We start from the raw sequence: 20,006 nt of genomic DNA, 5'->3' as shown, positions 1-20,006 counted from the left end.
GAGCAAAATTTCACCCCAAAATTACATAATTGGAAATGATAATGTCAACAGTTTTCAGATTATATCCCCATGACTTTGCTGCTGACTTGAAGAACTGATACTCCATTAGAAAAGCCATACTTCCTTTTGGGAAAAATGGTTAGCAAGCTTTTTTGAAAAAAACAGCAATTAACATGCTCAATATAACTTTCCGGCAGACAATCTTTGAAACCAGATTTAATTCACAGTAATGGAAAATTAGCCAATTACAATGAACCTGTAACAGTACTCATTTTACATGCTGAAGTAGCTAAATAGTCAATTAGCCTGCATAACGAAAAGTGCAGTAATCCAGCTGTGACGTATAGAACAGCTGGATGTAATAGCTTCACATAAATTGAGAAAATCTATACAATGCAATTAAACTAGCTTCAACCTGTGCACTGGAGGTCATCATTAACCCAACTGGAATTGAGTGGAGAGAAAACCTTAACACTGACATTGATAAGAGCGGTCCAAAGTGCATCAATAGCATAGTTCTTAATTAACATTCATGTTGAAACCAGCTATGTTTTTGCAGTGGTTTTGGCTTATGCACTCCATTCATGCATGAAAATATTTCGTCCACCCATGTATCAAAATTATTGTATTCGTCCTAAAGCTCATTACTTCCCAAGAACAGAAAATATGCTCGAAAGTGTGTGTAACACAAACCACGGCTGATATGATTTAGCTATCACAGTAACTTTTGTCTTGATAAGTAAAAGTAATACATTTTATAGCAGGATTCCCAGTGCAAATCTTACATACAATGTTCGCTATCTACTGACGAATACTTCCGTTTTAATCTGAACACCAAATAGACCAGACAGGTTGTGTACAACTGAGGTGTTGTCACCAAGAAACTGCAGAGAGAAAGTAAGAGAATGAGGCCAAGGAAAGAGCCTTGGGTCCCATCAGAAGTGATTGTACAACAGCAGGTGATGGAGTCACCAAAAATGATGCGCTAGCTGTGATGGATCAACCAGGAACAGACACATGCTACAAGGTGCCACAAAGCTAGGCCAAAATGAAGAGACCCACATCCAATCAGCAATGTACAGTAACTGGATTCTCATCCTTAGGTTATTAGAATAGCTTAAGTTTACGAATAACTATGCATTCATACTTAGTCATTTGAATTTTTCAACACATTCATCCCCCAAAGTTATTTTTCTAATATTATAACATTGATTTTATAATAATAGTGGTGCGGCTATCAGTGTTATTAGAAAGGAAATTGGACAGTAATTAAATGTTGAGATTAAGGAGGTACGGTCTGATTTACCCTTCTTCTCCAGAACCTATGCTACACAGGTACACTGCAAATAGGATCAAGATTAAAACCTATAAAAATGTGCGAAGTTGCAGTAGCTACATGGCTTACCCATTATGTGGAACAGAAAAAGTTAGGGCCGGTACATCCAAATACAAATTAGTATTTTAATGGCATGAAAAGGTTTCAATTCTTTTAATCAAACTCTCATATTCTCAAAATGTATTTTTTTTTTTACAAATGTGAAGCCTCATTCCCTCAGGATTCAATTCACATTGGAGAGTTTAAGTTCTCACTTGCTTTCAATCTTATTTTTCTTTTACTTTCTTTATTTTGCTTTCTGTACATAGTTTTACAATTAATTAAATATTTTGATATATAAACCACGTTTTAGATTCAAATTTAATCCTTAACAGTCCATTTAAGTTCAATGGAATGTTAAAGTATTCAGAAATCTCAAACTTCAGCTTAATCTGCCTAGATGTTACTCAACTCCAGTCTTAAAGAGAAGAAAGTCAGGAAGACAAAGAGCAGAAAACTCAACTTTCTGACATGCAATCTCCAACCACCACCCCCACCACACAACCCAGCCTCGAGCCTCTTTTTACCCAGAAATATTGGGGTGAATGAGTCTGAAAGAATCCTTGAATATGATTGTTAAAGAGACAAGCTGTTGTTTGCCCTGCTCATACTAACCACAGATCCCCTCTAAAACACTCCACAAAGTAAGTCATCCTTAGGAACCTTGGGGTCCATTTTTGAGAACAAGGATCACAATGGGTGATCATCCTGTGCCCGGTCTTACTGAGGCAGGTGGCACATAAACTTCATGCTACCTGCTCATTTCAATGATTTGAACATTCAGCCCAGCACTAAATGTGTTAATGACTGGCTGCACACTGAAAAGAGGCCCCAGCACCCTGAATAGCAAAAAAGTTAACCTGTCCCTCTGAGAGGACAGTTGCACTTATTGCACAGACGTTGTTGCAGATTGTGGAATATTTAGGGAGAAGAAAAAACATAGAAAATGAAGCAAAAGGGAGGGCTCCCTGGGTTTCTGAAGTGGAGCTAGGAGTTGGAAAGCAGGAGAGAGACTATTAGCTCTCACCAGTGTCCCTGACAGAACAGTGGGACCATATTTGGGTTGTGAACTAAGCTTGCCGGTTTGCTCATCCAGCCATTGTTCTCACCCAGTGAAATGTCAGGGGCTGGTTTAGCTCACAGGGCTAATCGCTGGCTTTTAAAGCAGACCAAGCAGGCCAGCAGCACGGTTCGATTCCTGTACCAGCCTCCCTGGACAGGCGCCGGAATGTGGCGACTAGGGGCTTTTCACAGTAACTTCATTGATGCCTGCTCGTGACAATAAGCGATTTTCATTTCATTTCATTACCATCCTGCCTCTCCAACCAAAGGGGAGGGCAGAAAGAATGGCACATCAAAGGGAGGGTTTCCAATTAATGGGACGACAGGTTACAAGGGCAGGAATTTTCCAGCTCTCCTCACCAGTGGGATCTTCCAATCCCAAAGATGTGAATGAAGACATCAATGGGTTCGCCAGCCGCCACATGGAAACCCACAGTGGGGCTCAGCAGCACTTTGTTTTTAAGGTTCCTGCAACCAGGTATGGAGAGGACACCTGGTATGACTGCCCCCCATGTCTCTTACCCTAACCTGGAGGTCATGTTGTGAAATGTGAGGGGCTGCAGTCAGGTGATCTTTCCCAAGGACAAGAGGTAAAGGACGACATCTGTCATACATTATTGGTGTCATGAAAATCTCACGAAAATTCAGGAAATTGGAATATCTGCTGGTAATGTCTTGGGTATACATTTTAAAACTGTGGAAATACATGAGATAATTGAGGCAGGGATGGAGTGACTATGTTAATGGAACTATTGGATTTGATATGTTGATGAGCTTAACAACACTGTAAACAGATGTTTTCCTAAAGCAAGTTAGTAACAATAGGGGACAGAAAAATAATAAATTTGAATAAGTTGTTCAGGGTTCAAAGGAAGAGATATAAGGTGTGAAGAAAAGGTGCATAAAGGGAGTTTACTTTGCTTTTAAACTCTAAATAGAGGAAGATAATGAAGTCTTGGGAAGTCTAAAGTGTGAGGTCAGATAAAGGGAAGATCAAAATGGGTAAAGGGTATTTAAGGAGATAATTAAACTCTTGCAGCGAGCTGTTTTTGACCTCAGTCAACAGCAGGAATCATTATTTAGTACTCAAAAAGCACAGTGCTTGTGACAAGCAAGCTGCTAGTTTACCTCAGAAGCAACCCCAAAGAGGTATAACTGCACGATGTGGGAACAGTTATGAGATCTTTATAGATTGTCGTGGAGCAGTTTGAGGAGAGTTACCTCTAAAGGTAGTGAAGTTAAGATTTCTTGGAACAGTTTAAAGTAATGATACTGTGTAAAGACACTGGGCGGTATTCTCCGCTCCTGATAAAAATCGTGGAGGCCGTCGTGAAATCGGCCAAGGTTCACGACGGCCTCGGGGCCCGCTCCCCGCACCTAATTCACCCCACCCGGGGGGCTAGGAGCGGGCCTCCGTCTTTCCCGGCCGCGACCTCGTCGCGTCGGAAATGACGCACAAAACGGCGCATTTGTGAGGTCATCCGCGCATGCGCGGGTTGCCGGTTCCAACCCGCGCATGCGCGGATGACTTCATCGCGCAGACGGCGCGAACCGCGCATGCGTGGTGGCCATCTTTCTCCTCAGCCGCCCGGCAAAACGTGGCGGCTTGATCTTGCCAGGCGGCGGAGGGGAAAGAGTGCATCCGTTGAGCACAGTCGTGGTGGTCCCGTGCCAATCGGGCCCCTAGATGCCCCAAACGGGCGTCTGGCGCCCGTTTCACGAATGCAGCGACCAGGTGTGGTTGCTGGCGTGTTGAAACAGGCATGAAGGGCCGGCCGCTCGGCCCATCGGGCTCGGAGAATCGCCGTTCGCCGTGAAAAACGGCGAGCGGCGATTTTTCTGAGCCGGGGGGAGGGAGAATCGCTGGGGGCGCCAGGGGGGCGTGAAAAATGTCGGGAGGCCCTCCCACGATTCTCCCATGCCACGTGGGGAGCGGAGAATTCCGCCCACTGTCTCAGTTAAAAGCCTTGCTTTTGACAAGGTGTCACACAAAAGGTTGCTGAATAAAATAAAGATGCATGGCATTAAGTGTAAAGCAATTGCATACATAGAGGATTGGTTCGTTAATAGAAAGCAAAGAGTGGGGATTAATGGGTGTTTCTCTGGTTGGCAATCAGTAGCTAGTGGTGTCCCTCAGGGATCAGTGTTGGGCCCACAATTGTTTACAATTTACATTGGAGTTGGGGACCAAGTGCAATGTGTCCAAGTTTTCAGACGGCACTAAGATGAGTGGTAAAGCAAAAAGTGCAGAGGATACCGGAAGACTGCAGAGGGATTTGGATAGATTAAGTGAATGGGCTAAGGTCTGGCAGATGGAATACAATGTTGACAAATGTGAGGTTATTCATTTTGGTAGGAATAACAGCAAAAGGGATTATCATTTAAATGATAAAATATTAAAACATGCTGCTGCGCAGAGGAACCTGGGTGTCCTAGTGCATGAGTCACAAAATGTTAGTTTACAGGTGCAACAGGTCATTAAGAAGCAAATGGAGTGTTGTCCTTCATTGCTAGAGGTATGGAGTTTAAGGCTAGGGAGGTTATGCTGCAACTGTATAAGGTGTTAGTGAGGCCACACCTGGTGTATTGTGTTCAATTTTGGTCTCCTTACCTGAGAAAGGACGTACTGGCGCTGGAGGGTGTGCAGAGGAGATTCACCAGGTTAATCCCAGAGTTGAAGGGGTTGGATTACGAGGAGAGGTTGAGTAGACTGGGACTGCACTCTTTGGAATTTAGAAGGATGTGGGGGGATCATATCGAAACATATAAAATTCTGAAGGGAACAGATAGGATATATGCGGGGAGGTTGTTTCCACTGGCGGGTGAAAGCAGAACTAGGGGGCATAGTCTCAAAGTAAGGGGAAGTAGATTTAGGACTGGGTTTTGGAGGACCTTCTTCACCCAAAGGGTTGTGAATCTATATAATTTCTTGCCCAGTGAAGCAGTTGAGGCTCCTTCATTAAACCTTTTCAAGATAAAGATAGATAGTTTTTTGAAGATTAAAGGGATTAAGGGTTATAGCATTCGGGCCGGAAAGTGGAGCTGAGTTCACAAAAGATCAGCCATGATCTCATTGAATGGTCTTATTTAAGTGTACTTCATTGTTGTTTTATTCTAGTTCTTTTTTATTAAAATTAAAATCATCACAAAATGTCTGGGGCATCATTCACTGGATTCCAAATTTTTCCTCACACTATATCAAATTGCAAAAAATACAGTTGAGGGTGGTCATTTCAAGTTTCCTTTCTGGGATTTGAACAAACCGGCACTTAACATCAGCCAGCCTCTTAACATCTCATCAGTCTAGCAAGCATGGAAGGAAGTAGTTGAAGAGGTCAGCAGCAACAGTGTGGTCTCTCCAACCTGGTGACAGTTTGCCAAAACGATCCAGGGCCTCAGGTGGGCTGTAAAGGTGAGCAGTATAACATTTTCCAATGCCAACCCGCACACTGACTTCCACAGCATTCTCTTGAACAGCATTCCTCGGGATAACGCACCTTGTAACTGCACTCATTCCTCCTTCTCCGGGCACCCCACATCCCCATCTGAACAACCAATGCTCACACTCCATTTTACCCAAGGCTCCCAGTCACCCTCCACAAATGTCCTTACATTCTCAAAAGACAAGCCATTATGGTCATGTACACCTCTCTGCTTTATTTCTCTGCAGATGAGTGCATAACTTGGAGAGAGGCAGTGGTCCAGGGTCATGGAGGCCCTCCAGTGACAGGCACCTTGTCAGCCACTGCCAACACATACTCACCTGTTCGCAGGAGAATCACTCTTGTTCACCAGGGCTGCAGATGTCAGCAATCGCTGGGCTGTGGAATCATGGGGCTACTGCAGGCTCTGGTTTTCACACGTCGAGAGTTGATCGTCTGCCTGTACGCCCTGTGATGTTGGCAGTCTCCCCTCCCTCCAAATAGATCTCTATGTCCATCTTGCTTGCTCTGTGGTGAGGCACATGACTGAGAAGACGGCAGCTGCTGGCCTTGCTCCTGCTGTCATTCGCAGTGACATGAATTCTGCTCATGAGCAAGCAAAGGTGGACGATGGAACTGTCTAAGCTGCGGTTATACGATGCTGGAAGCTGTCAGCAGAAGACTGCAGCTGAAAATGACTGAACTACCTAGCAAACAGCAAAATCACTCAGACACTAGTAGCACTGTGAACAGTTGTCTCTGGATCGCCGTGGCTGGAGTTCTTCCACTGGCACTGTTCAAAGCCTAAAAAAGCTTGGTATTTTCAGTGAAAAAGGTCTTCACGCTGGCCATTCACCTCAGTGACCCTGACCAGTTGCTGACAAGTCAGGAAATAGATGCCCTGACTGGGGAATCCAGGATAGGATTAAAGTTTAAAGCAGGTCCACATTGCATTTTTACTACTTATTACACCTCCAAATTCTTTATCTGACAATTGCAAGGGGATACCCGGCTCACCTTCAATCCCTTCCCAGGGAAAAACAACTGGATGGAAGAATGGGGCCCTGACCTCACATCAATTGCAGCACTTTTCCACCCCAAACACACTGAACCAGCTTCCACTGTGCTGGGGAAATTCTGCCCAATGTTCCTGTGGGACACCAAGAGCAGATAATTAGAGCAGCTGGCCAGGGTGACAATTCCTGGGATCTGGCTCCAAGGGTCATGTGGTAGCTCCACTAGAAGGTCAATTATCCCTCAGGCATGGTCAAATTGAGTGAATGCAGTTCACACAGCATCTCCATCCCACCACTCGGCCAATGTCACACACTGCTCAATGCACCACACCCCCAACACCAATCTCTCACAGGCAGAATTCAGGCCTTACACTCAGACACTCCACCTCACTGAACGACCAACGCTGCCAGCCTCACACTCACCTCTCACTGCCTCCACACATTTCCAGCTTGTCTGTGGAAAGCAGAGCAGAAACAGAGGCAGACATGCACATTGACAATCTAAGATTCCTGGGTATGGTGCTTCACATCATGAGGTAGGCTGTGTCAGAGTCCATTACACCCAACATTGCCAAGAGTATTCAGGATGACAGGATGTTGTTGGCTTACATCCCATCTCAAAACACACCTCAGCCTCCTCCTGCAATCGGGCATGAAGTGCAAACTGCATATGGTATGACCAGCACCTTTTGCTTTCTACCCCACTGTACTTCCCTCAGTCCAACCCTTTGCCATTCAACATTTCTGCTTTCAGATAGCCAAGAACGAAGCCTGGTCAGCCATTGCATTCCTTTCGTCAAACCTCTCTGTTACTTCATCAAAAAATTCAATTAGATTAGTCAAGCATGATCTGACTTTTAAATGTCCATGTTGGCTCTGCTTAATTAACTCAAATTTTTCCAAGTGCCTGTTAATCTTTCCGCTTATTATTGTCTCTGACATCTTACCCATCTTAGTGCTAAACTGACTGACTTACAGTTACCAAGAATGTCTCTTGCACAAGCTTACCACATTTGCCTCTGTCCAGTCATTTGACACATACACTGTATCTAGGAAAGATGAAAAGATTACAGCAAGCATTTTTGCTATCTCGATTGCCCATCGCTTTCCTTTTGCAACCTGGGATGTAAGCCATCCGGACACGGCAACTTATTCATTCTAAGCACAGCCTTTCCAGTACATTCGGCCAATCAATTTTCATCCCATCGATTTCCTCTACTATCTCCGCCTCTCAGATATTTCGTCAGCCTCCTCCTCTTCTTTGGCAAATACCCACCTGCCCTATTGTGGTGGAACCTTCCGGGTCCAGATCTGTCTTACTAATTACCTATGTACCACTGGAACTCTATCAAACAGCCCAGATGAAAGATATGGTCATCTTCAACTTAAAGGATGAAAAAACCCCACTACTCTTACTCCTTCTTCCTTACTTCCAGTTTACTATTTACCTGCTGGTAGAAGACTTTTGGGTTCCCTTTATGTTAACTGGTATTCCATCCATTTTCTCTTTTTGCCACTTCACTCCTCTCACAACTTAATGTATTTGGCCTAGTCCTCACTTGACAAATTAACCTGACTGCTTTATACACTTTTTTTTTCATCATATTATTTTTCCCCAGCATCCAAGGAGCCAAAGTTATCTTTCACTAAGCCTGTAACTAAAACATCTCCTTAAAAATAACTCATTATTTCCTGTCAATCTTTGAATCCATTTTACACAGGCTAGAACCCCTTTCATTCCATTGAAGGTTTTCAATTTAGAATTTTACTTTAGATTGTACCTTGCTCTTCTCCATTATTGACCCAGACCTTATGATGCAATGATCATTCTTACCCAAGTGTTCCCCACAAACACGTAGTTCACTTGACCCACCTCATTTCCCAGCAATGCCTCCGTTGCAGTCGGAATGAGAAGATGCCGGTCAAGGAAGTTCTCCTGAACACAACTGAGAAATTTCTCCCCATCCTTACCCTGGAGATTTGGATAATTAAAGTTCCCCTATATCATCACTCAAAATATCTTGCCTATCTCTGTGATTTTCCTGTAGATTTGCTCTTCTAACTTGCTCTTATTATTTAGAAGTTTATGGAACACTCCCAGTAGCATAACCCCCATTCTGACCCCCCATTCCTAACAGATTATATCGATTTAGTAATTTTCAACCATATGTTGCACTAATAGTGACTTAGCATGGTGAACCAGAGAGAAGATTGATGCAAAGAAGCCAATTAACATATTTGCCATGTCCTGGGAGTCCATCTGAATCAGCTACAAGGAATCCTTTAATAACCCTGTATATATCCTTTATTGTCTACTGACCCCTACTTTGGTTACATTTTAAATGCAATACAAAAACATTCTTAATCAGATATAAGACAGTCATGTGCCAAGCAATGATCAATAATGAAACTGTAAGCAGTGTAGTATGAAGGGAAAGGCAGAGATTCGATAATATCCTGTCAAATGTCTGGTTATTTATAATTACAGATGCATATGAAATGAGTACTTACTGCCCCACTTCCTGCAACACGGGTGCTGGGCACAGGAGATAATTATCCGTCGCCTTGATACTTGGTCTCTCAGCTGGAAAATGAATCATTGCATGAGTTCCTTATACTGAACTGTTTAATGAACTGACAAATAAATGTGTTTCCAAAGGTATTAAATGTAACATTTTATTTTTTTAAATGGGCATTACACTTTGCAGCAGGAATGACACAGATTAACATGAAAACGATACATACATTTTGGAAAATTAACTTTGAAAAGTTCAAATAGAACAAAACTGACGATATTTGATGGATCCTAGGTAAAATGCATTTTTAATGACATCTCGCTTTGAAATACACTTTCTCAGTTTGAAAAAAAATTATTTAAAAATAATTTCCGAATTTCCAGAAACATTAGAACAATATGGGCTGAATTTAATGCAGTCTGCCTGGAGGAAACATGGGAGAGCGGAAGGAGCTGCTGTGGAGTTCCTAGCTGCCTGACTGTGGCTCAATTAGGCTCATTAATGAGCCAACCGAAACATATTATCCCCGAGCCCACTGCAATTCAGTGGTGGCTCAGGGGTTGGATGGCTTTCCGAAATGTGCCCTCAGAAGGGTGCTCAGCAGATCCAGTCAGGTTTGGAAGTAGCCAAGGATCCCTCGTGGACAGGTGCTCTGTGCCCAACTGAGGGATCTGTCATGGGATAGGGGGGTTGGCTTCCCCAGTGTTCCCATCCCACTCTCACCCCAGTTGTGCGGAAGGTCCGCAGGTTGCCAATGCTTACGTCAGGCCTCACTCACAGTCAGTCCTCTGGCCAATGTTCAAGACCCCCGACAGCTTGACTAAAGACTAACTTATGTTCTTTCATGCGATGTGGGCATCACTGGCAAATTCAGCATTTATTGCCCATTCCTAATTGAGAAAGTGGTGATGAGCCATCTTCTTGAACCACTGCAGGCTATAAGGTGTACGTACACCAACAGTATTGTTAGGAAGGGAATTACAGGATTTTGACCCAGTGAAAGTGAAGGAGTGGTGATATGCTTCCAGGTCAGACTTGGAGGGGAGCTTGCAGACGTTGTTTCATGTGGTTGGCACCTTTGCCCTTCTCGGTGGTAGAAGGCTCAAGCTTGGAAAGGTGCTGATTGAGGCGGTTTGTCCAGTTTCTACAATATCACTTGTAAATGGTACACACTGCTGCCACTGTGCATCAGTGATGGAGGAAGATGGTGGAGGATAGAGGAGGATGGAGTGCCGATCAATTGCGCTGCTTTGTCCTGGATGGTGTCACACTTCTTGTGTGTTGCTGGCACTACATTCACCCAGAGATGGTGATGGTGGTGTCTGTGACATTGTCTTAAGATATGATTACATGGGTATGACAATATCAGTTGTTGGTTGGCTAGTCTATGCAGCTCTGCCAATTTTGGCAAAAGCCCCCGATGTTAGTTATTTATCATCCTCCTTACTTGTAGCCTTTATAGATGTTCACACACTTACTTAGAATAGTTGAAGCATTTATGTAGTATCTGCATAAAATCAGATCTGTGCCTCTGCCTGCCATGAAGCCATTTCCTCTTAGCACAACTTCAAATTCTTCTGCAAGTACAGAAATGCAAATTTATTGCAATGACAATATGAACATCCTGCACAGGCCAATCTGTGCATCCTCATTACTTCTGTGCATGAAATACTGTAATTTATTAAAACCGGCCATAGGTCAACATCCCACTAATTTGTGATTGTTGCCAATAAATATTCTAATTGAATAACACTAATAATAAAATAGTGAACTTGGTTCCCTGACCATGCTTGATATCCAGTTTACAGACAATTAAATCATATACATTTCCTTCAGATCAGACAAGGCAGTGTTTGGGGGAAAACAGGGGAGAAGGGGGAGTTGCTTTCATTTTTGTTTATCAACTTATCAATCCAAAAATTGGAAATTTGCAAGGATTTTTGTCTACAAAAGGAGTAATTAACCCATTACATATTTTGCTTCTGGTAATTTAGAATATTTTTTGATATTACTTGCTGAATTCTTCTGTACCTCAAGTGTATGTCTTTGTAAAAAATAAATGCACACAAACTCTGGTCTTAGTTTTAACATTCTGATAATTCTTGGGAAGATCTGATGTAACATGGCATTTAATCTCTGTTCAAATAAGTAACAGGTTATCATAGATATCATAGAATTTACAGTGCAGAAGAAGGCCATTCGGCCCATCGAGTCTGCACCGGCTCTTGGAAAGAGCACCCTACCCAAGGTCAACACCTCCACCCTATCCCCATAACCCAGTAACCCCACCCAACACTAAGGGCAATTTACCATGGCCAATCCACCTAACCTGCACACCTTTGGACTGTGGGAGGAAACCGGAGCACCCGGAGGAAACCCACGCACACACAGGGAGGATGTGCAGACTCCGCACAGACAGTGACCCAAGACGAAATCGAACCTAGGACCCTGGAGCTGTGAAGCAATTATGCTATCCACAATGCTACCGTGCTGCCCTTATTGGTCAGGCAACTCAACAAGGGTACAATATGAAAAAGGCATAACTGTGGATCACAAAGAACAGATTCTGGTAAGGAGAGTTGCCGTGAAGAAAGCAGTTTGAAAAGATACTCAAAATTAGAACATTTGAACAGAAGTCAAGTGAATGAAAATCATAGAAAAATAACATGCCAGAATATTAGACGAATGGTAAGATAAAATGATTGCTTTCCAAGTATATGGTAAACTAACCAAACTTACTCCATAGTTGAGTGAGGCATCCATTCTATTACAATTGCTGATGTGAAACTGGCAGGTAGCGAACGGTACCTGGGGCAGCATGGTAGCATTGTGGATAGCACAATGGCTTCACAGCTCCAGGGTCCCAGGTTCGATTCCGGCTTGGGTCACTGTCTGTGCGGAGTCTGCACATCCTCCCCGTGTGTGCGTGGGTTTCCTCCGGGTGCTCCGATTTCCTCCCACAGTTCAAAGATGTGCAGGTTAGGTGGATTGGCCATGATAAATTGCCTTTAGTGTCCAAAATTGTGCTTAGTGTTGGGTGGGGTTACTGGGTTATGGGGATAGGGTGAAAGGTGTTGACCTTGGGTATGGTGCTCTTTCCAGGAGCCGGTGCAGACTCAATGGGCCGAATGGCCTCCTTCTGCACTGTAAATTCTATGATATCTATGAACACAAAGCACAACTTAGGGACTAGAGTAATACTATAGGCTTCATGTCACAAGTTACTTTCATCTGGGCAATATCAAATCAGCAAGCTAATCAATATATGTTTCTCCTGACCAACAGTGGAAATGAAAATGCGGAAAGATGTTTTATCGGCAGCTGGAATAACAGTGTTTATTGTTTTAAACTACCAATCCAAGTCAAAAATATCGACACCTTTTTGGAAACGTTCAGCAAGCAGGAGCATACATACTCAGCACATTCAGCATATGCTGGCAGATGTTCACAAACCTCCACTCCCAAGCAAATGAACGTTTAATATTTTGAGAGCACAGATACATCTATTCATACACAACTCAACATGAAAAATATATAAACATTCCAGGCTATCCAACAAGCTAGTTTTCACAAACAGCTTTGCACAACAATTGTGTTCTGTGACAATAAAGGAAGAAATTAATTTGCTTTGATGCAAATTGTTCATCTAAAAACAACCTTAACCTGCACAACAAAGATATCTGCATACACACCTAAAGAAGATAGAGAACTTCCAAATCAGATTTTACCAAGTTACATTCATAAATTTTCAAATTTTTTTAGGCTGGTAGTTCAGTTGAAAATCTCTTTCCCCTCCCCCCTGACACCAGTTATCAAATACAAAATATATTCTTTTGGCAATCCTTAGATTTATAAACATCGTTGTGTAACTTAATGTACATCCCCAAAATGCCCCTTATATTATTACTCATCCTTCCTTCCTACATGATTCACTTTGAATTAACATCTGTACGTTCTGATAGACTAAGTATGCTTCTGTTTATCCTCCCACATAAAGACCAGGAATATAGCTAGAGGCGAGGTATTGAAGGATTTCTTATGTGTTTTGATTCAGTTTACCGAATAGAAATGGGATGAGTTGTGATTCAGATTCTTGTATTGCTAGCTTAGGCTTGCAAAATGTTTGTGGTGAAACCCAGTGACTTTATTGCAACAGTACTTCAATAAATCCTCATCCCATGCCATTCTCATTCCATCCCTTTCATCTGTCTCATATTATCCCAAGCCAGCTCCTCTCTTCCTTTGCCAATCCCATTCCCAATTCCATTGCTTCCATGGCACCCCATTCCCAAGACCAATTTTATACCCCCATGTATTCACCTTCTCCAGTCTTTCCCACTCCGACAACTTATAATAATATAATGCCTTTAACATAACAAAACATTCTGAGGCACCTCATTTGTAAAATTAATTTCCTTACAGGATGTGGGTGTCACTGGCTAGACCAGCATTTATTGCACATACCTAATAGCCCTCGAGAAGGTGGTAATGAGTCACCTCCTTGAACTGTTGCAGTCCATGTGGTGTTAGTATGCACTCTGTGCTGTTCGCGAGGGAGATCCATGACTTTGACTCAGCAACAATGAAGGAACAGCGATACATTTCCAAGTCAGGTTGGTGAGTGACTTGGAGGGAAACTTCCAGGTGGAAGAAGGAGGCCATTCAGCCCATCGCGTCTGCACCAACCCTCTGAAAGAACATCCTACCCAAATCCACTCCCCTGCCCTATCCCCATAAACCCACCCTAACCTGCACATCCCTGGACACTAAGGGGCAATTTAGCACAGTCAATCCACCTAACCTGCCCATCTTTGGACTATGGGGGGAAACCGGAAGAAACCCATGCAGACACAGGAAGGAAGTACAAACTCCACATAGTCACCGAAGGGTGAAATTAAACCCGTGAGGCAGCAATGCTGACCACCTGTCCATGTGCTCCCATGTGTCTTTCCTTGCCTTTCTAGATGCGATATGGAGATGCTGCCATTGGACTGGGGTGAGCACAGTAAGAGGTCTTACTGAGAGGTTAAAGTCCAACACGTTTGTTTAGAATCACTAGCTTTCGGAGCACTGCTCCTTCCTCAGGTGAATAAAGAGGTGAGTTCCAGAAACATATATATCGACAAAGTCAAAGATGCAATAAGATACTTTGAATGCGAGCCTTTGCAGGTAATTAAGTCTTTACAGATCCAGAGATATGGGTAACCCCAGGTTAAAGAGGTGTGAATTGTCTCAAGCCAGGACAGTTGGTAGGATTTCCAGATGGTGGGGGGGGTGAATGTAATGCGACACGAATTCAAGGTCCCGGTTGAGGCCGTACTCATGTGTGCGAAACTTGGCTATAAGTTTCTGCTCGGCGATTCTGCGTTGTTGCGCGTCCTGAAGGCCGCCTTGGAGAACGCTTACCCAAAGATTAGAGGCTGAATGCCCTTGACTGCTGAAGTGTTCCCTGACTGGAAGGGAACATTCCTGCCTGGCAATTGTCGCGCAATGTCCGTTCATCCATTGTCGCAGCGTCTGCATGGTCTCGCCAATGTACCATGCTTCGGGACATCCTTTCCTGCAGCGTATGAAATAGACCACATTGGCCGAGTCGTTTGAGTATGTACTATGTACCTGGTGAGTGGTGTTCTCATGTGTAATGCTGGTACCCATGTCGATGATCTGGCACATCTTGCAGAGATTGTCATGGCAGGGTTATGTGGTGTCGTGGTCGCTGTTCTGAAGGCTGGGTAGTTTGCTGCAAACAATGGTTTGTTTGAGGTTGCACGGTTGTTTGAAGGCAAGTAGCGGGGGTGTAGGGATGACCTTGGCAAGATGTTCGTCTTCATCAATGATGCGTTGAAGGCTGCGAAGAAGATGTCGTAGTTTCTCCACTCCAGGAAGTACTGGACAATGAAGGGTTGTGCCCCGTGTTTGTCTTCCGAGGAGGTTGGTGCGGTTTTTTTGCTGTGGCGCGTTGGAACTGTCAATTGATGAGTCGAGTCACATCTTTCTAGATATTAGTAGACAAAGGTTTGGAAGGTGCTGTTGAAGGAGCCTTGGTGAGTTCCTGTCCTGCAACTTGTAGCTGGTACACACTGCTTCTATTAAGCCTCAGTGGTGGAAGAAATGAGAGTTTGTGGAAAGGATGTCAATCAAGCAGCCTGCATTGTCCTGGATGATATCAAGTTTCTTGTATGTTGGAGGATCCACACTCACCCAGGCAGGGGAATCCATCACCCTCCTGACTTGTGCCTTGTAGATGGTGGACAGACTTTGGCGAGTCACGGGATGAATTACTCGCTGCAGACGAGGTGGTGGCATAGTAGTATTGTCACTGGACTAGTAAACTAGAGACCCAGAGTAATGCTCTGGGGACCCACGTCCAAACCCCCCTCCCCCCCACTGTAGATGGTGAAATTTGAATTCAATAAAAATCTGGAAATAAGATTCTAATGGTGACCATGAAACCATTGTCGATTGTTGTTAAAACCCATCTGGTTCACTAATGTCCTTTAAGGAAGGAAATCTGCCATCCTTACCTGGTCTGGTCTACTTGCGACTCCAGACCCACACAATGTAGTTGGCTTTTAACTGCCCCTTCAAGGGCAATTCCGGTTGGGCAATAAATGCTGGCACAGCCTGCAACACCCATGTTCCATGAACAAATAAAATAACGTTTCACCACATTACAAAACCCTTGTGGTAAATGCCCATTCAATATATTTAAATTCATTCAAGTACTTGATCCTAGATAAAAACAAACATTTGTATTCATAGTCCCACATCAAAGGCAGCTAATTCCTTTCGAGCCACTTGAAGCTGTCAATCAAACTGTGAACTTACAAACCCTCCACCACCCTCTTCCACTGTAATAACGATAGGTTGTGAAAGTAGTCAAGCATCATGAATACTTTAATGAAACCCTCTGGCTTATGTCAATAAACATATATTGAACTTGCAAGGACTAATATTTTTTCGACTGGTCCGGTGTTTCTTCCCAAAATGTTATTGCGAGCTTAACGGTTCCACAGACCTTATCCACTTTTTAAACGCATCCATGTTTGTTCTTAACAATGTCAAAAGGGTACCTGACCTCGCCAAAGAATTCTGGTAAGTTTACTCTTTCCTCAAAATCGTAAATTCCCCGAGTGTGTTTTGGAAACTTGGATGGCAATATTTACTTCCAAATGAAGGCTGCATTTTTGATTTGCTTCGGCCCCTGTATCACCGACACCCGGCTAGTGAAGGGGCTGGTTTAGCTCACTGAGCTAAATCGCTGGCTTTTAAAGCAGACCAAGCAGGCCAGCAGCACGGTTTGATTCCCATACCAGCCTCCCCAGACAGGCGCCGGAATATGGCGACTAGGGGCTTTTCACAGTAACTTCATTGAAGCCTACTCGTGACAATAAGCGATTTTCATTTCATTTCATTTCATATCGGGTGCTGTGTTCGGAACTTCTGGAATCAGGGCTCTCGCCCTTCTTTATTTGTGAAAATTTGGTTCAAATATTGTGAACAGGCTGGGTTAATCAAAGACTGTTGCCAGGGAGAGGGATAGAGTCGGAAGTTAGATAACAGATTCCAGAGTGAGGATCAAAAACAATGTTTCAGTTTTTGAAATATTTAATGGGAGAAGATTCCTGCTCATTCGGCACTGGATATCAGGTAAGCAACCTGATAACTTAGCAACAGAGGAGGAGGCGAGAGAGGTGGTTGCCTCCCAGGCACCTGCACTCTCACATCATAGTTAACAGAATTTGGTACTTCACTACTCCCATCTTGGAAACTGTTTAAGCTGCGTTAAATAAAAGCACCGTCTTTTTTTAAAATCCCTTCATTCTTATAGGGCCACTGAACTGCTCTTATAGGACTATTGAAATGGAAAGTGTTTTTGCACCAAAGTCTTCAAGAAGTATCATTTGGCGATCTTTGTTGAGAATTCTGAATGGGAAGACGAGAAACAGAAAGGGTACAGAAAGCTACGAGAGCTAATTAAAAATGAATATCAGGAAGCTGCATCTGAACCGGGGGTAGCGGCTTGGTTGGGTGACCTGTATGAGTTCTTGCGGTTGGAGAAGATAAAGTATGAGTTAAGGGGCTCTGATTTGAGAAAAGGTGGGGGATTAAATCTTAACTGTTACATGTATTTTATTGATTCAGGTTGATCACCATGATGCAGCGGAGATGAACTGTTTAATGGAAGATGTAATTTTCCAGCATGGGGTGGGGTGGGGGGAATGTTACTTGTATTACAAGTAATAAGCTAATTGCAAGTTATTTGTTGAAGTTCAGAGAATATTATAAGTTGCTATAGTCTGAATAATACTCATGAAAATGTAGGGATCCTTCCTGTTGATTCCCTTTCTTTATTTGTGCTGTTATCATTTTGATCCATAGGTGTTTAATGGACATATCTCTTTAAGTCGAGCAGTGGAGGTGAGGAATTCAAAAGTTACAAAAGAGAACACTGTGCTAGCCTTCGGACAGCATAACATCGACTTTTCGGTGCACGAGAGATTGGTTGGCTGGTGGCCAATGAATTGGCCAAAAGGTCTTATTCTGCCTGGCAACAGGTGGTGATTGCATTCTGCAGAATTGGATAATTTTTCAGAGTATCAAGGAAGGATAATTGATTCCTGGACGTTGAAAGGAAAGGATATGCTCTCTTTTCTCTCTCCCTTTCTCCAGAAAAGCTGCATAGCTGTACAGAGACCTGAATGAATCTACAGTGAATGAATCTACAGTGAAAAGCATTGCAGATTGAAAGCAGAAATCTCAAGCTGAAAGTCTGGACTGAAGAAAGGTGTACTAGAAACAACCAGCTGAAACAAAGACTCTTATCCTTTTACTTATTTTTACACCCCTCTTTTGTCCTCTGTGTTTGTTTGTCTGTCTTGTGTGTGCGCATATATAGAGGGTGGAGGTAAGAAAAAGGTCAGGGGTTAGGAATTAGATAATAGTTTACCTGTTGTGTTTGCTGACTATTTAATTATAGTTATTGTTATTAATATAATTAATTGTGTTTAAATTTACAAACCCGGTGACCATAGTTATTGGGCAGCCAAAGGCCAAAGACTTTGGATGTTTCCTTCGAATTATTTATTAATTTCAATTGTGTTAGAACTCCAGGTCAAGTTGGTCTGGAATTGACTGCGCCCAGGGGTCATAACAAAAACTTAGCAAGTATAGTAATTTTTTTTTTCATTCTTTAGGTGGAGGCATTACAATCATGAGGTTTGTAAGATTATGGACGGAAATCTCCCATTCTGGAACTAAGCCCATGGCAGTGGGAATGTGTGATGTTTCTTACTGCGAAGGCGGGATTGAAAACATGGCAAATGTTCCGGACCAAACCTCATTAATTATGTGACCGGGTCTTTTGTGCCCTATTCTGTGTTGGTTCAGGCCCCATGATGGGTAGTCTGCCTTCATATTCAGGAAATATATATAAAAAGGGTGGCACGGTAGCACAGTGGTTAGCACAGTTGCTTCACAGATCCAGGGTCCTTTTTTCGATTCCGGCTTGGCTCACGGTCTGTGCAGAGTCTGCACGTTCCCCCCGTGTCTGCGTGGGTTTCCGGATGCTCCGGTTTCCTCCCACAAGTCCGGAAAGACATGCTGTTAGGTAATTTGGACATTCTGAAATCTCCCTCTGTGTACCCGAACTGGCGCCGGAATGTGGCGGCTAGGGGCTTTTCACAGTAACTTCATTGCAGTGTAAATGTAAGCCTACTTGTGACAATAAAGATGGTGGGCGGAATTCTCCGCAGGGGGCCGAATTCGTGAAGGCCGCCGTGAACTCGGCCGAGGTTCACGACGGCCTCGGAGCCCGCTCCCCGCACCTAATTCACCCCCACCCGGGGGGCTAGGAGCGGGCCTCCGTTTTTCTCGGCAGTGACCTCGTCATGGTAAGAATGTGAAGTCATCCGCGCATGCACGGGTTGCCGGTTCCAACCCGCGCATGCGCGGATGCCATCACCGCGCAGACGGCACAAATCTGCGCATGCGCGGTGCCGTCTTTCTCCACCGCCGCCCGGCAAGACGTGACGGCTTGATCTTGCCGAGCGGCAGAGGGGAAAGAGTGCGTCCGTTTTGGACGCTGGCCTGATGATCAGTGGGCACCGATCGCGGGCCTGTCCCCTCCCGAGCACAGTCGCGGTGCTCCCGTCCAAATCAGGCCCCTAGATGCCCCAAACAGGCATCTGGCGCCCATTTCACGAATGCAGCAACCAGGTGTGGTTGCTGCCGTGGTGAAACGGGCATGAAGGGCCGGCCGCTCGGCCCATCGGGCTCGGAGAATCGCCATTCGCCGTGAAAAACGGCGATTTTTCCGAGGTGGGGGGGGGGGGGGAGGAGAATCGCTGGGGACGCCAGGGGGGCGTAAAAAATGTCGGGAGGCCCTCCCACGATCCTCCCACGCCACGTGGGGAGCGGAGAATTCTGCCCTATTATTATAAAGACTATTATTCAAAACAGGATACTGGGCGGCATGGTGGCACACTGGGTAGTATTGTTGCTTCACTGCTCCAGGGTCACAGGTTTGATTCCAGGCTTGGGTCACTGTCTGTGTGGAGTTAATGAAAGCCTACTTGTGACAATAAAGATTATCAGATGAACTAGTGGCACAAAT

General features: G+C 44.1%; 1 protein-coding gene across 1 annotated transcript in view; it reads right to left on the bottom strand.

Annotated features, from left to right (window-relative positions):
- The window catches only part of antxr2a (ANTXR cell adhesion molecule 2a), a 281,083-nt gene that overhangs the window by 190,235 nt on the left and 70,842 nt on the right, over positions 1 to 20,006 (bottom strand). The window contains exons 9-10 of the mRNA XM_038791794.1: positions 10,870 to 10,968; positions 9,387 to 9,459 (exon numbers count right to left, since the gene is read on the bottom strand). Coding sequence (XP_038647722.1) covers positions 9,387 to 9,459; positions 10,870 to 10,968 — 172 coding nt within the window. The remainder of the gene's footprint in view (positions 1 to 9,386; positions 9,460 to 10,869; positions 10,969 to 20,006) is intronic.

This window comes from Scyliorhinus canicula, chromosome 3 (genome assembly GCF_902713615.1).
Source record: "Scyliorhinus canicula chromosome 3, sScyCan1.1, whole genome shotgun sequence".
NCBI classification, from domain to species: domain Eukaryota; kingdom Metazoa; phylum Chordata; class Chondrichthyes; order Carcharhiniformes; family Scyliorhinidae; genus Scyliorhinus; species Scyliorhinus canicula.
This window is presented reverse-complemented; position numbering and strand designations above follow the sequence as displayed.